At 34.1% G+C, this 17483-nt stretch overlaps 1 protein-coding gene across 3 annotated transcripts in view; it reads right to left on the reverse strand.

Annotated features, from left to right (window-relative positions):
• Positions 1–3321: 3321 nt before the first annotated feature.
• The window catches only part of LOC126848960 (tyrosine-protein phosphatase 10D), a 31138-nt gene continuing 16976 nt past the window's right edge, over positions 3322–17483 (reverse strand). Inside the window, exons 3-21 of one of the 3 annotated variants that reach the window (XM_050590368.1) lie at positions 15055–15301; positions 14562–14837; positions 14268–14474; positions 12501–12854; positions 12225–12397; positions 11731–12094; positions 11362–11631; positions 10969–11277; positions 10370–10648; positions 9372–9781; positions 8836–9213; positions 7267–7459; positions 6993–7007; positions 6678–6846; positions 6221–6473; positions 5826–6083; positions 5294–5678; positions 4670–4759; positions 3322–4020 (exon numbers count right to left, since the gene is read on the reverse strand). In XM_050590368.1, the coding sequence (XP_050446325.1) occupies positions 4698–4759; positions 5294–5678; positions 5826–6083; positions 6221–6473; positions 6678–6846; positions 6993–7007; positions 7267–7459; positions 8836–9213; positions 9372–9781; positions 10370–10648; positions 10969–11277; positions 11362–11631; positions 11731–12094; positions 12225–12397; positions 12501–12854; positions 14268–14474; positions 14562–14837; positions 15055–15301 (4602 nt within the window). In that variant the 3' untranslated portion in view covers positions 3322–4020; positions 4670–4697. The remainder of the gene's footprint in view (positions 4021–4669; positions 4760–5293; positions 5679–5825; positions 6084–6220; positions 6474–6677; positions 6847–6992; positions 7008–7266; positions 7460–8835; positions 9214–9371; positions 9782–10369; positions 10649–10968; positions 11278–11361; positions 11632–11730; positions 12095–12224; positions 12398–12500; positions 12855–14267; positions 14475–14561; positions 14838–15054; positions 15302–17483) is intronic. The other 2 variants (XM_050590369.1, XM_050590371.1) reach the window with 2 other exon arrangements.

Consider the following 17483-nt stretch of genomic DNA (forward strand, 5'->3'; position numbering starts at 1 on the left):
TATCGTTACGAGGGACATGTGATTCTCGATTCTTGCCCATCGGCCTGTCCTTTCTCTTCTCGCTGTCGATACAAAATAATATATTTACAAAAGCGGTTACACACCTACGTCGATTCTTTGTAAAAAAAAATTGCAGCGAAATTTCGTCGGCAACTTTCTTTTACTTTTTTCAAACACATATTTAAATGGCTGCGCCATATATGTCAAAAACACATTTGCAGCCACGTGACTTCGTCGTCAAATATTTCGACTAAAAAGCACCTTGTGTTTGATATTTGTTTCTCAAAGAATCACTCTTCTGAGGATGAAGTTTCGTAAATTAGGACCTTAATGTAAAGCTATATACAATATTGCCTTGCTGGATACGCACGCTTCGACACGCAATACATTAAAACCTCGTCCCGTAATTTTTGGATTTCAATGTCAACGGTTGATACAACGACAACAATTGGCACGTACTAACCACGAGCGGTAGCAATAAAAAAGAACAATATCTCGCTATCAATTCATTTTGGAAGACCTACCGCATATGTGCCTGAATCTTTCGTTCATCGTCCTTGATGGACAATCAAGATTTATCACAGAATAAAGTAATGTAAAATAGTTCAAGCGCTAAGCTATTTGTAAATTTAACGATTCAATGCACGTCATTCACCCTTTAACGCGACTTAAATTGTACCTAAATTAAAATCTAACGAATCTTAATCACATTAATGAATTATGAAAAAACAATGATTGCACAAAATTTCTAATTTCTTTAAAAATTCTCCCACACGTGCAGATAGAAACGTGAGATTATTTCTCCTCATAATTAGCAATCTTTCTCCAATTTAAAAAAAGAAATATATAAATGCATTCTCAAATTATATAATTATAATGTCCACGTATATTACAGAGCAGAATTTTAATTTGTTAATTAAACAAAAGATAATTTTTAATATCCTAAAATAATGATCCTAAAATCTAATTAAAATTAAAAAGGAAATTTTTGCAGTATTACATAATTATAGTCTTAATAAAAAGAAATTATTCTTAATAACAATAACAAAATAAAAAGTATTTAAGCTCAGCTATTAATACAAGAAACCAATTATAAATAGTATTTCATTTAACCAGATATCTTGCAAGTATGCTACGTCATAGCGTTGAAAAAATATACATTAAATTGATCAAATATTTTACATATTCAATAACGTCAACGCGCGCGTTATATTACGAGTAGATAAAATACACACAACCTTATATGTCCAATATAGATTTCGATCTTAAAATAAACATATAAAAAATGAGGAGCTGCGACGCATGCAGATCAGTAAATAAATTTATATTCGGCAAAACGAATGCTTTAAACATATTCATTTATCTTATATTGTTGAAAGATAAAAATACAATAGAAGAATTCATTATCTAGAAAATCCCTGTCTGAGTATTAAAAAAATCATCGATTGTAGAAATTATTTTAACAATAGCATTTAATAAGTGCTAAAGTTTGAATGTCAAAACAATATTACACACGATAAGAATTAAAGTTATATAGAGAAGATCGAAATTATTAAAAATTCATTATCTCTCTCTCTCTCTCTCTCTCTCTGTTTTCTTTTAATACGTTTTCTATGAATATAAATATAAGTTGTAGCAATATGTTAACAGCACTATAATTACTATCGATGTGTGTACGTACTTGTGTATATATAATACAGTTATGTAAGATTATTTTATGGAAAATTTTGATAAACAGAATTTTTATTAATCCGCCTTGAATAATTTAGATTTAATAAGAGCTCTTCACTCATATTGTAATGATATGTAAATTAATAATTAAGAGTAGATTGGCACGATTACAATGCGAGACAAAGTTCTAATTTTATCTCACATTTTAATCATGCCAATCTATTTAATTATTAATTATATACAAACTTATTCGCGTTTATTAACGGATTAATATAAATTCTGAAAAAATAATGTTTACTGTAAAATTTAATAAACCTTCAATAAAAATAAAATTTGCGGTTCATGATGTGACCGATGTAAAAATGTTCATCCAAAAATACGATATCGATGAACACAAGTTCTTTTTTTTCTTAATTCATATTCTTCGAAAAATCTAAGGAAAAAAATTCAACTAATCCCGATTAAAAAAGTTTATCTACAACATAATAACTTACGTTTCCTACGCCCTCAAGAGTACAAAATTAAGTACATTTAAACATATGTATATGTATAGTCGCAAAAGCGACGTTTAAATATCGGAAATGATGATGCGATTCTTCGATTTATCCTGCGAACGGTCACCATTAAAAAATCGATCATTAACATTAAACTGCAAAATTAAGATCTATCTTTCTGAGAATTTTATTGCTCAGACGGTTAACTATATTTTACTACAGTTGCTTTATTTCGGAGATTCTATTATATTCAACAGCGACCTCGATTCGCAATGATGGAAAGGGGACAGTATGTATGACTCTAACGACTCCAATCGATTATCGATTAATTACATACACGCGGGTATTACATCACACATTCATACGCACGCATATACACACACACATACGAACACACGTACCGTGATTTCTTCCAGAAATGATATGGCTTCTACGAAAATGCGAGTTTCTTGTTCCCACTGATATTGTTTCGCCCATCTCAGAAAGAAGGATCGATCAAAAGCTCCGCACATCCACACCCGCTCGTCCTTGAGATTTTTTTTTATTCTTTCTGTAGATAATTTGATTTAACATTAACGTTAGTACTTATTAAATCATCGTCTAGTATAGCTCTTGGACGGACGGTTCTCTCCACTCCGAACAAATAGCTCAACCAACGTGATCGTCGAACGCCTCGCTTTTCTAACGAATCGCTTTTAAGCGATCATCTCCGATAGGACTATATTAATTCCGTAGAAGATAAACGCGACAAAACGTAAAATAAACTTTTCCATCTATTTGTAGAATATGAACAAAGTGTTATTGGTGGTAATCTCAGAAAAGTGTTTTGCATCAGGAGAAGAACCAAGACGCCAGTTCATACGGATCGATACTAAAATGCTATCTGTCTTATATATACATACATTGCGATCTAACGAAAAAACGTTCGCTAGACTCATTGCGGATGCGATGCGGTTCGAGGCCCCATCGTGACACAACCAGTGGAATATATGCATTTTTGCACTCGTTATACGGCCTACATCTATCAACATCGCACGTCTTATCAGCTTCTCGTTACTTACACACACACACACACACACACACACACACACACACACACACACACACACACACACACACACACACACACACACACACACACACACACCACCACCACACACACACACACACACACACACACACACACACACACACACACACCACACTACCACTACACACACACACACACACACACATACATACACACACACACACACACACACACACACACACACACACACACACACACACACACACACACATATGTATACGTGAGTTTTAGGTATATGTATTAATAAAGACGTAATCTCCGATCGTTGCACGAAACGCGAAACATCGCGTATGCATTTGATTTGTAATCCCACACTCTTGGCAGCATATTCAATTTGTTTGACACTCAGTTTCTCATTTGTTATTGTCCCACGCATCCTCTTTTTGTGCGACATAATTATCTTAATCGTGAAACTATTCTACGTGTATCACGGAATTGAACACGCTCCTCTTCGATATGTAGACGGTAGAAGAATAAAAATGTGTGTGCTCACTCGTTGTTTAATACCGCTATTCGCGTATTCTTCCAAGAAATGTCTTCCATCGATTTATATCTTGCACACGATATCTAATCCGATCAAATTATTTTTGCGCTATTTGCGTAAAAAATTCGTTATTTTCTACGTTTTTCTTTTCCAAATAAATTTGAAAAATCCTGAAGATTCGAGCGCCTTTGGAAAACGAGATCCGTTTTTGTCACCATCATTTATCACTGCTAACCAGTAATCGAACCATCACATCCCCGATTCGGCTATTCCTTCGTCATCTGCAAAACAATAAATTAAATTAGAAGGAATTTATAATAATTATGATTAATGCTGCTTGTTTTACACATAGCAATCATGCTTGATGCAAGCTACATTGTAATTTTTGTAATTGCAAATAAACTTAAATTGTTGTAAAAGCTGTGTGTTTATAAAATAAATTAAAAATAAACATATATTTTCTCATTTAGAATATTCTATACTTAACATAATTTCTTAATCGTAATGAGAATAATTGTGTAAAGATATAATTTGGATATATTAATTTTAATTAGTGATCAAAATTTGTGATTGAAAGATTAATATCTATATATTAATTAGATGAGATTTAAAAAAATGTGTTCTAAATAAATTCTTTTGGTAGTTGATCAGTTGCAGTTATTTCGTTATAGCTTTTATGCATAAAATTATGATAATTAAGTGTAATATACACAGGCAAGCATTGTCTGTTTTTCGCTGTTAATAAAGCATTATATCAATTTTAATAAAATTATATATTTTCTCTCTCTCTCTCTCTCTCTCTCTCTCTCTCTCTTTTTCTCGTTTGCAAGCAGTCATACAAATTAAACACCATTAATATACAAATTTTACACATAATTTTTATAACATAAGATTCATGCAGGGAAAAGGAAAAGCAACGATCGAAATTACCGTCGACGCAGGAGTCGCTGTTCGAAGGTCACCTCTCCTTCTCATCCTCGGCAGGACTCTTAGTGTTTTCGACCGAGCTTCGATTCTTGCCTGAATATCAACAAAGGTCGCAAAAGATTGCAGAAAAGGGGGGTTGTGAGTTATTAGGTGAAGGAAGTGAAATTGTTTTGCAAAAAGAAAAACAACTATATAGTTTAAGGTACAATACATGTGCTTATAACCACCATCACCGCCCACACCATATTGCCATTATCATAAGGATAACCAATTAGTTTATTTTTGATATTCTGTAGTTTTTTTAAAATATTTTATTATGCTTTTATTAATATTAATTTTGATTTTCTCTGTGAAATATTCAACCAGTTTCCAAGTGCAAGAAAGGACTTTGTATAAAAGAGAAAATAAAGATAACTAATTATAAATAACTCCATTTAGACTTTTTTCAATACATGCACTACGCTCGACCCTCTTCAGGTTCTCAACTTTTCAACAATCGATATTTTTATCTATTACCTATCGTGATGCATTCTCTAAGTCGCACTAGGCCTTTGATCACCTAACTTGTGTCTCGCAATCATCTCAATTAAAATTCAGAATGTATTTCGATAAAATTTTGGGACGTACCTTCAAATCCCTGATTGTCATGAATTTCTCGTGGTGGTCCAGTAGTGTCTTGTCCCTCCAAAACAGCTAGAAGACACTGATGGATGCAAATGTACTGCTGTTCCGTCTGCACCATCCAGACTCGCTCCTTCCTCATCGCCCAGACGATTCCAAAGATGTCAACGTACTTCGATACGAGAATCTGCTGTAATATTCTGTCGAGGGTGATAAAAGTGCCGCTACGACCTACGCCGGCACTGCAGTGAACGACTATGGGCCTCTGATCGGGCCTAACACGTTCCCTGAACGCTCGCACAAACCTCGCCAAAGTCTGAGGTGGACTGGGAACGCCGAAATCCGGCCAGGTGGTAAAATGAAAGTGCTGTATTACTCTCTTTATATCGCCCTGTGAGACAAGATATTTCAAAGTGACTTTTATTAAAGAGAATATTTATTTAAGTTTTATTAAAAGAGATCGGAGGCAATGCAATCACCAAACAACGTTTCAATACAAATTCGTAATAAATGTAAGAAAAGAAATATAGTTACTCACTCTGCATAACATGAATTCTGTGATGCTCCAATCTGGATAGTGCGTCTCGTTTAGTATCGTGACACAAATGTCTCCATAATAAACCGGTAAAGTATCCATCGGCCAGTAATGATCGCATTTCTCTCTGCCCTTCTCGATACATCTCGTTAGCATCACGATAGCTCTGCTATTGCTCTCCCACACCATTCGCCAGAAATCGTCGCGAGTCGAGTGCAACGGTCCTTGAGTCACAATAAACTCCCTTGGCGAATTGTGACCCTGTTATGTCAAATAAAAAAAAATTAATATTTGTAAAATTAAAATTGACATTTTTATTATCAAATTTAAATGATATATTTTGAATCATTGTAAATATTTTTAGAAGAAATAAATATTTTTTTATCTACAATTTTTACCGGAACATAATTAGCGTTGATGTAGTCGGAACCCTCTTCATCATCGACAGGTTGAAGCTTGAATCTACTGTGATCGTACGGAAGAATATTCGTAAAGCGATTTTTAGGCCTGTTACAAGGCAAATCCGCCGCTGTGCAAGGCTGATCTCTTCCGACATGCTTCAGCTCTTCAAACTCTTCCGAGAACCGGAAGTCGGAATCCGCCGACATTGTACGATAATGCTCGGCAAAATCTTCAACTTTAATAGGCCGACTGTAATAGAGATAATGACAAATATTATATTATCTTATAAGTGTAAAACTATAAATTTTGTAATTAAACTGTAAAAGTGCAAATTATTTGTCTTTAAAATTAATGTAATTATTATATGCAAAGTACCTAAGAAATATGTCGAGAATTTTAAAAAGTAAAAGAAAAAATTAAAATAAAATATAATAAAATGTAATTTCTTGGCACCTAGTCTCAATGACGCTGTCCGGCAATGACAGGTTGTCGGTTGCCCTGGTTTCTGTCGTTTTGCGACCCTGATTTCTTCTCCTTCGCATAAACAGCCCAATGCCCAATAGAAACAGCAGCAACGCTATGGCGACGGTGACACCGACTATGATGGCCGTGTTGTCCTTATCTGTTTGACACGCACAGCGAATTTTAAGTTTCGCGATGAATCAAACGATCGCCAAGGATAGTGCGAGTTAGATAGATTTCGCGCTAAAAAAGAATTGTCGCATTTATCTCGCGTGGCATACATACATTTTATTCCTGAGATCTTACCTGCCAGCAGCAATCCTTGGGCAGACATGTACACGAAATAACGAGGCATGAATTTAGCGAGGCTTTCACTACATGCGCAGTGTGCCTCTAAAGCTTTACAAACCACTTGTCGTATCCGATATGCTATCATTATTATCATTTTTTTTAAAGCATCTAGCTTTATTGTATCTTTAAGCTTTCACTAATGCTTGACTAATGAGAGACATCGGATACATTAATGGCACGCGATTTTTTTTTCCTCATGTCTTAAGACTTTTCACGCGATCGCTCTCACCTGTTTGGATGGGAAAGCTGTAGCTGGTGTCCGTAAATTTGTCCGGAGCTGTGAAAGCGCGCACCTTCACCCGATAAGTGGATCCCGATTTCAATGGTCCGTTACAGTATCCAACTTTGTTGTCGCAATTTTCAGAACCGATCGTAAAGTCCTCCACAGATCCGTTTTTGAAAGGATAATACGGTTCCATCACCTATAAATTTTAATAAAATTTTAGTAAAATTATGACTAAATATAGTTATTTTAAACATTACACGTTATTTATTTTCTGACATAATAGCGTTTATAATACAAATAATAAAATAATAAATAGCAATCGTTTTCTCAATTTATTATGCATTTTGATTTTATAAATCACACATTAAATTTTTATAATTAATATTCTGTTTAATGTATCTGTATACTTAAAATGCATAAGACAATTTTTTGTCTTATGCATTTTACAATTATTATAATTATATATAGAAAATATGTATTATAAAAACCTGCGTAAACATTTTCTTGGTATTTGAAATTAAATTGTTCAAAATATCCATCATAGAGAGAGAATTTATTAAACTTGCATTCATAACTGTAAGATGTATAAAAATTTTTCGCACACTTCACAATAAACTTAGTTTTTAATTTGCTGCGCAATTTTTTTCTAATGGAACTTTAATAATAATACTCATGATATTAGATCACTCGGCCACAGAAAACTGCAGTCAATTAATATAATGTCCATTAAACACATAATTAATCCGTCAATATCTGTTACAAAATGTTTAAGATAATCATCTGATGCGATCGTATTTGCATATTTCACGATTTTACACATTATTTTCGATTAAATCTAATAATACGAAGTCTAATAACAATCGAAATCGTCACAAATAAAAAGAAAATTTTGACTTGTAAATTTCAAAAATTTCAAACATGTAATTTTCTTTTAAAAATTTTATTAAAAATTAGTCACACACTGCGCGCTTTCCTTTATACGATAGCATAAATAATAAAGTATAATTGTATGATTTAATTTTTTTTAATGTCACAGTAAAACCACATCTTCACCTTCGCAATTTCAAATCACAACTAAATTACGTGTGTATCCTTCGGTCTGTGCATAATATGTTGGCCGCAGTCCCCAGACGTTTATGCGTAATCGCGGATCTACGTCATAACGCATACATTTTACATCGTCTATAATCTTGCAAGTCAACAGGTCGCGCGGTATAATATGTTGCATCGATTAAACGTTTGATTATTTTTTTTTTTACATAATATATGGCTTAACGTGACATCAATATTGTTGATTTTTAGAAAAAAAAGAACTCTCTATGCACATTTGTATTTAACGATAATTAAAATTCAATACTGCATCGGTTTTGTAATGTTATATAATATATAATTTCCAGTGCAATTAATCAAGAATATTTTGCAACTTAATACGGTATCTGAATATCCAAGTTTATAAGAAATAAATTATAAATAAATACATTCTCTTTAAATTTTGAAAAAGTCTGTATACTTCAGGATTATTATTAGAATAGCTGTGCAATAAATAAAATAAAAATAAAATGTTTTTTTTACCTGATATGGTGGCCAAATGCTGTAAGCCTGAACGTCCCGCCAGCTGGGCATCTCCAATCCAGAAGCGTTCTTGCTATCGTCTTCAGCGACAATGATGGTGTACGATGTGACCGCGCCGTTTTGCTCGCTGAAGTAATTCTTTCTGAATCTAATTTGTATCGTCGTGCTACTCCTGCAGACCTCGGTCGGCACGACTTGCGTAGACGGCTTTGGCGGTGCCAATATCGGCATTTTCTGCTTCCAGATCGCTTCAGGACCAAAGCCAATCTTCGTCTCAGCTTGAATTCGGAAGACGTACGTCTTACCCGGTATAAGAGACTTGATGACACCGCGGAATTCGTTTGGCTTGAAGTCCTGCATCTGGGTGTAGGTCGAACCCTAGTAGATCACGAGAAAAAATATTTTCTTTATTTATATTCTACAATGTGTGAAAAAAACAGGTGCCTAGTTGACATTTCTTTTGCGTGTTTTTTAAATAGTTGTATAAAAATATAAATTCTTCACACGATATATTTTTTTGCAAAAGAGAATCTCACTTCTAAGTTGTAAGTGATGCTGAATTTTCTAATGACGCCATTTTGTTCCTGACTGGGTAGAGACCAGACGAAGTTGATGTCGCTCGGTTGAATGTCGGTGGGATGAAACTTCTCCACTTTTCCCGGATACGATTCGCTGGTGGTGAAGCTGGCGCTGAGCGGATTTGAGACTCTCAAAATAGAGGATTCTGTGCCCGAACGTACAACCAGCGTGAATGTATAATTTCTATGCGGCTTCAAATCAAAGATGGTGATCATGTTGACCAAGGTTATATTTTGTATGTAATTCCCTTCTGTGTTAATGTACTGTACTTCAAAAGCATCATACTCTCCATGCGGGATGTCCCAGGTCAACGTGATCCTCGTATCATTCACGTCAATCGCGTGGATCGCAGTGATCGGTTCGGGATCTAAAAATCATATTTATCTTTGGGCTAATAAAAAAAGACAAAGTCTTAACAAGATTATTGACAGTTCTTGTGTAAATATAAAAACTAATTTTTTTTAATAAATATATTTATATAAATACAATAACATAAAAATATTAAACAGATAATAAATAAATATAAATAAAAAAATTAATGAATTTATTACGTCCTTTTAGGATTATATAATCTTTGCAAATAACATACAATTAAAATCTAAATTAATTTAAAATTACTGTCAATATATAAAAAATAAAATATTAAAAGTAAAAATATTATTTTTCTTATTTAATTTTTTCACTGGGATCTCGCGATCAGTGCGTATGCAAAATAATAATTACATCATGTATCATGTGTTATACTATAAAATAATATAAGTAATATCTTAAGAAAAAATATACCACGTTTCTAAATGGATTGCTTGTAAACTCGTAATTATGTTAGATACAGAAATAATAAAAATTTAATCCCGCAATTTTAAATTTAAACAAACATAGCGTACATAAATCACTCATAAACTCAGTAAAAATTAATTAGTATCTATAGTAATCAAACTGTATTGTGGATACTCACAGAGTCGGTCTTGCCGTAGGAGAGGTCTGCTCTCTACATTATCGCTTACTGTCCAAACGGTTACATTATACAATCTACCAGGTGTTAATCCAACAAATGTAACTTTGGTATCAGTATCGTCTACCATACGCTCTTTCGTGGTGTTAGTGTCATCACTAATCCTGAATCGGTAAAGATCGAACTTGGAAGATTGTATCGGCGTCGGCGTGTATCGCAATGTCAATGACCCCGGTTGATCCCGGTCGACCACTACGACGACCTCGGACTGGATCAGCGGCACTAGATTTCAAAGTCTCGTTTACGAGTTTGTTTGTCTAGTTATGAATCGACCTACCATAATCATCTTAATCGCTCATTGTTCATCAGCTTTCGGACAAAATTGCCGGACATTAAAAAATTTGGGCAGACAAATATAACATAACAAAAACAGAAAAAAAGAAACAGACAAAGTGGACAAGATTAGTAATAAAGAAAAACAGAAATGTCTATTAATAACCAGACAAAAATTCGTTAAGGAATTGTCAATAGGTGGCGAAAATTAAGATACGCTAACGAGATCTTACTCATCTGCTAATAACAAAGAAGGTCGATGCACTCACTCGTTCTTGTAGTTAAATTGCTAATGTCGCTGACTAGATCGTAAGACACCGTGTAGACTACGAAGAAGTACTGTACTCCAGGCATCAGATCGCTTACTAGAACCTTTTCTATTTGCACAGCGTTTTCTTCAAAATTGATATCGGCTACATCGTTGCTCTCGCTGACATTCTTCGTTCTGGAGTCCTCTGGATTTTTTATCGGCCACCATTTTATAACGTAGGTCTCGATACGACCTTCCGGTCGTGGCCATTCGAGAGTTACGTTGGTAGAGTCGATGATTGGCGTGATATTTAAAACTGGATTGGGTCCTAAAATGACAAGAAAATTTATTTAAAAACGAGATCTCGCTGTTAATTATTTAAATACATTAATTATTGAAAAATTATACTTACTGACTGTGTGATTCACTTGCAACGGATACAAACTTTCGACGCCATAACTGACAGTGTTTACTTGTATAGTATATCTCTCGCCAGGTGTCATATCCGCGACTTCCGCTTCCATATCACGAACGCTTGGAAGTTTGACCCATCTAGGATCGTCTTCCGTACGGTATCTGATGGAGTATTCGGTAAATATTGAGTCCGTCGGAGCTTCCCAGTGCACGACAACAGTGTTGCTCGTAACTTTCTCGATACTGAGATTCTTCGGTGGATGAGGCACTAGGAAAAGTAATTCAACACATCGTTGATAAATCAAAGAAACTTGAATAATTCATATTAAATAAAAGATAAAAAATTTAGAAAATGATTATTACTTACAGACAGCTTGCAAGTAATCGTGTGGCTCGCTTCGAAGTCCATGGCTAATGGCAAAGACTTTGACCTCGTATGCTGCACCAGGATAAAGATCTTCCAAGACGATATGCGACTCCGTAGTCAGAGTGGTCGCGCTTTCTCCGGTGTCATTCCTGTTGTGGGTTACTTCAAACTTTTCCTGCTTAGAATTGACATCGCTCTTCCAGGAAATGTTTAAACCCTTTTCAATTGGCTTCAGATCTTCGATCACAGGACTGGCTGGACGCGTCGCTTGATACAGGACGGTTTCGTTTGATTCAATTTTATTGCTAATTGCTTGCACTATTATAGAATAATTTCTTCCTGGCAGCAGAGCTTCCAGAGTAACCTGTAGATTTAATAATTATGTCAGAGAGAAAGATAGAGAGAGAGAGAGAGAGAGAAATAAAATGAAACAATGCGATTGAACCAAATTAGACAATGGTTGAAAAATTATTTTATTCAATAATTTATAAGACCTTTGTTTTATCAGTCGTCAAAGTGTTACTATCGCCACCAATTGTCGTTTCAACTTCATGATATTGTAACTTGTAACTGTCTTGTGTACTGGAATTCTCCGGACTCCAGGAAACCTCCACCATACCAGTTTTCTCATCGATCACTGCTCTAAGGTCGTGAACAGGTAGTGGCTCTAAAAATATAAAAAAAAGAATTAAGAAACAATTTGATTATAAAAAATCATAAGAAAAGAGCGTCGATTCAGGCTAAATTAAGAGGCAAAGCGGACAACGTACTGAGAGTGACATCCCCGCTGGCCGGCCAGCTGGTGACCTTGCCAGAAACCGTCTTCACGACCACTTGATATGTCTTGCCAGGCTCCAAGTCTTTGAACTCCCATCTGTTTTCGTCGTCCCGGTTTCGCGTGACAGGCGCGAGTCTACGATTACTACCGAGCGATATCTGATACTTGTCGAACTCGGAAGTTCCGTTGGGCGGATTCCAAAACATGCGGAAGGAAGTCGACGTTACAGAAGATTTATCGAAGGTCACATTGAGAGGACGCAACGGCACGGTACGATACTGAGCTGTGGTGGGCGCGGATGTCTCGTCCTCAGAAACAGTCTGTACGGAAATGTTATACGCTCTACCTGCAATATAAAGACAATTTTAAAAAATAATGCAATTTTTAATTTTTTCGTTTTGTAAGAGGTGATATGTCAATTTATGTTCAAATATTAATTTTTTACAATTTAATATCGCGACATATTTTTGTTTTAGACTCCCACAATAATTAATACTTGACTTGATAAACTCAATTATATAAATTTGTTCCAAATTTTACTTTTAATAATTAAATTTATTAATATTAAATATTTTATGCGCAGAACACACACGATCAGTTTAAATTTAGTTAATATTTATAATTAATTTGAGTTTTATTTTATCACGTAAAATAATTGGAAAAATGCGTAAATATAAATTAACAGAAAATTTACAAATTGATTTAGTTCAAATTTTAAAAGTCAAGCAATTTTACTTCGAATTTTCATAACATACTTCTTTCCTATTATACAATTAGCTTTCTAAGAAATACCGCAGATAACAGTTGTGGTAATGAATTCCATTCGTTGCAACTTGTATAATCAAGTGAATTAAACATCTGTAGAATTTTAAGTGTAGAAAATGATACGTTCGATACACAACTTAATTAGACTTATTGTTAAATGAAAGAATATTTTTTGTAATTATTTGTCTTATGCAATAAATAAATTAATTTCTCGAAAGTATAGAATTTTCTTTGACAGGCCTGCTTAAGATCTTTCAAATAGATTTTTTGTTTTAGAAAAAATAAATATTAATATTTGTACAATTCAATCGTGTTGGAATTCATGAACTGCTCTATTTAATTGCAGACGCGTACTTTCTCTGCGATTCTACTTGAAATAGTTTCGCTTCGTATCTAGAAAAAGGAAACGATAAGGCTAATTCATTTTCAATACGTGTACAAAAATATTTTGTAACATATACACAATGTAATTTAAAAAGAAGGAGAGGAGGAGAGAAATTGCACGTTTCATGATCTGCGTCAAAAGTTAATAAATCTAATACATTCCGAGATTCATGAATTTAATTTTTATTGCGCACGCTCGAGACACTTTTAACTTTTAAAAAATTAATAATTAATTAGTGAGTTTAAATAAACATTTGCCCGATAGAATTAAAATTTATATTTTCATAAATTTTTAAGTATTGCTACTATAAAATTTTCGTGATAAAATTATTATAAAAGAGTTAATTAAATATAAGATAATATTTAAAATTTTTAGATTAAATTATATTTTACTAGGCAAATCTTTACTTTAATTCACAAATTAATTATTAATATTTTAAATAGCTAAAAGTGCATAAACACAGTTCTTGTTTTTGCAAAATTGTTTTCACAACATAATGTAATAATGTGTCTTGAAATATGTTTACGTAATTTATAAATAATCTCGTTTATTTGGTAGAAATTCGATAGTGTTCAGTGTGTGTAATTACGTGATAGCAAACCAGCTGACCTGGAACGAGTCCTTTGAAAGCTGCCTGTGCAGGACCAGGCGGCTCGCCCTCCTTCTCTACATAGAGAACGGATTCTATGGCGTCCGGTGGATCTATACTAACTTTGTAATGCGTGTATATTCCGGCAGGATAAGGCGGCTGCCATAGCACCAGCAGCGTCGTTTCATTCCTGAACCAGACGATAAACTTTCCCGGAGTATTCGGTTCTACAAATAATTCGAAGCGGCACGTTTTTATGCGAAATTTAGGGGGGAAAAAAAACTTACTTTTCTATTACTCTCAATTATATATACTTGTCGTAAAGTTCCTGCTGGTGTAAGCGACGCTCTCCTTGGCGTCCAGCACGGTGAAGAGCTGAAGCGAGTACGTGGCACCCGGAGTGAGATCTCGGAGTGTATACGGCACCGAGTCGACTGGGATGACACTGGTCTTGGGATTTCCGGTGTCGCTGAAGCTCTGCGTCCGCAATCGGAAACCGGAATAATTCCCTTGGGCCGGAGGTGACCAATATACGATCGCGGTTTTCCCATTTCGCACCGATACCGTCAAGTTTGAAGGCGGATCGGGTGCTAATGTGGAGAAGGAAAAAATTATATTTTAATTGACCTCCCGCATAAGAATCTCACGCTTATCGCGTGTTTTTTTAGCAATTAATTTAAAAACAATTTGCACTTTTAGCCGATAAGAAAACAAAGCATCCATATTCATATCACAAGAAAGTATCGTTAAAAAATACTAAAACGTCTATTAAAAATAATCATCGCTGAACAATATCTAATAGCGTACGTGTCGTAATCGAAGCGGTCCACGTCAGCCAGTCGTGAAGAGTACTGTTGCTGTAATACAGCCAATATTCATATCTCGTCCCGGGCAGGCCATCCTTAAACTTTATGACATCACCGATTTCAGTGGCGGCTATAGTGGTATTTGGCGGTGGAGAGCCAACGGGTGGGCTGTAATCCAAACGGTACCAGGAACCACCCTGGCTTAGGTTGCCTGGTATCTCGATTGCGAGATCAGCCGAGTACGTGACCTGCCAACACACGGGAATTGCCGTTAATTCGCACGCGAGTATCATGTCGTAATTATTAACTCTGCGGCAATGTAGCATTTACGTTTATAATTTAGCATACAGAGTAAAGAGAAAAAGAGAGAAACTAGCATATTATGCTATTAAACAAATTTTATTTCAAGAATTATGTAAATAATACAAGAAAACGCTTGTTGAAAATATAAAGTACTTTATTTGCTGAGAACAATTTTTTGCTAAATCTACGATTATTTTCATAATTATTTTAATAACTTAAATTGAATTTTATTAAGAAAATATATATATATATATATATATAAATATGTTTTTTATATCTATATAATATTTTGCTTTAGCAGACAAATAGATTAAATATATATAGCAAACATAATAAAAAATTCTTATTCTCTTAGCAAGAGCGTTATTAATTTGAAAAATTTTGATAAATAATTAATTGTATATATGTATAGAAGTTAATACGTTGAGTTATTGTATTGAGTATTGCTAGAAGCTTGAATAAAGTCAAATAATGCAGTGTGTTTCTATTCAATGATGTGGTTTTATAAGAATATGCATACGTCTAACTGTTTCAGACAACAATGCTGAATTTCAAATTTGTCGCAACGCTTGTGTACTTTTACACGGTCTCGCTACACAATATATTGTAAGCATGATCCGTGAGTCAGGTTCGTGTTAGTAAAGACCCGTTATAAATCAGCAGTGTATCTTGAGTTTCAAGGTTCTGATGTCCTTAAAGATGATGAAGAGATTAAAAAAGATTAACCTTGCAAACTACCACTTATCGCGTCATCTCCATTCTTTGTCCATCTTTATTTTCGTTTACATAAAATAATACCGACGATGGTAAAGAATTTGCATTCTATTATATAATAAAGATTATTTAATTCAATGTGTTTTTGTAAGATATCTTCGTTCCCACGACATGCTCTAAGTTTTGTCGACAGTTTAACGAAAACCACGACCTCCCTTCGTTCAACGTTTCGCTTTCTCCGTTATAAAAATATCAGCTATTAACTTGCAATGCACGATTCTTCGATTTCTTATACCCCAAGTTGCTGTTGTTATTTTTCTGAACAATAAAATACGCAATAGTCTACAAGGTTCATCTAATCATTACATTTTTTTCTTATAAAAACGTTTTGTAATTTCTTTAAGCTGACATATCAATTTTTGTAAATAAAAAATGCATATTATAATATTTTACTCTTATTAGATAACATTTAACGATATTTTTTCCAGAATTAGCGAGAGGTTGATCAAAACTAAAACGCTTTAACTGACAATAAGCGCGAAAGATTGAAAGGCAGTTGTTTATGGGAAACAAACGGTACGTTGATTTGAAATGGATATATCTATGCGCAACTACTCACAGTTATGAATTCTGATAAACTACCGATAAATTAAGGATGTGCATACACACTGAGAAACAGCTCGTTCCCAGAGACGTGGGAAAGATGCGAATCTATAACACTGCCGCATTAATGGAGGATTTATTGCAAACGATGTTTGATGTACAAACATCCAATAATTTAATTCGAAAGGGAATAAATATCTAGTTAAATTTTTTCTAAAAAAAAAAACATTTTCTATTGAATATGAAATATTCTACGCGCAGTCCAAATTTCTCATATAAATTCGATGCAAAATTAATCTTGTATCAGACATCAAACATAAAAATCGATACGAGAGGAAAACGATTAATCAAATTTTAATTACAACTGTCAAGTGTAATTTGTCAGTTACAACATTTATTGATAATAAAACAAAAGAAAAAGTTGTTTGACTTTTAGAAATTAAATGTAAATTTAAAAGAAACAATTATTTGTGTACCAATAAATCTTAATATTGTATAATTTAACATTTGATTTAGAAATTAATTATCTTAATACGAAGGTTGAACGATGATAGCTTTAAAGATAGCTTTGATTACTGGTAACAATATAAATGAATCTCTCGATATTCATTCTAGAACCTAGAGCGACGAAATCACTTCTCCTATGTTCGCTCGTGACAGTATGAGGTGCATATTGATCCTTGCTCTATCTCCGTCTATCGCAACGTCTCTTTTCCCACCTTCCCTTCGCTTCTCTCAACTCTACCCCCCACAGACAAGCTTATCCCTCGTGCCCAGTGTTGCATGAACGACGACAAAAACATTTAATTA

The sequence above is a fragment of the Cataglyphis hispanica genome, chromosome 4 (genome assembly GCF_021464435.1).
Source record: "Cataglyphis hispanica isolate Lineage 1 chromosome 4, ULB_Chis1_1.0, whole genome shotgun sequence".
Lineage (NCBI taxonomy): Eukaryota > Metazoa > Arthropoda > Insecta > Hymenoptera > Formicidae > Cataglyphis > Cataglyphis hispanica.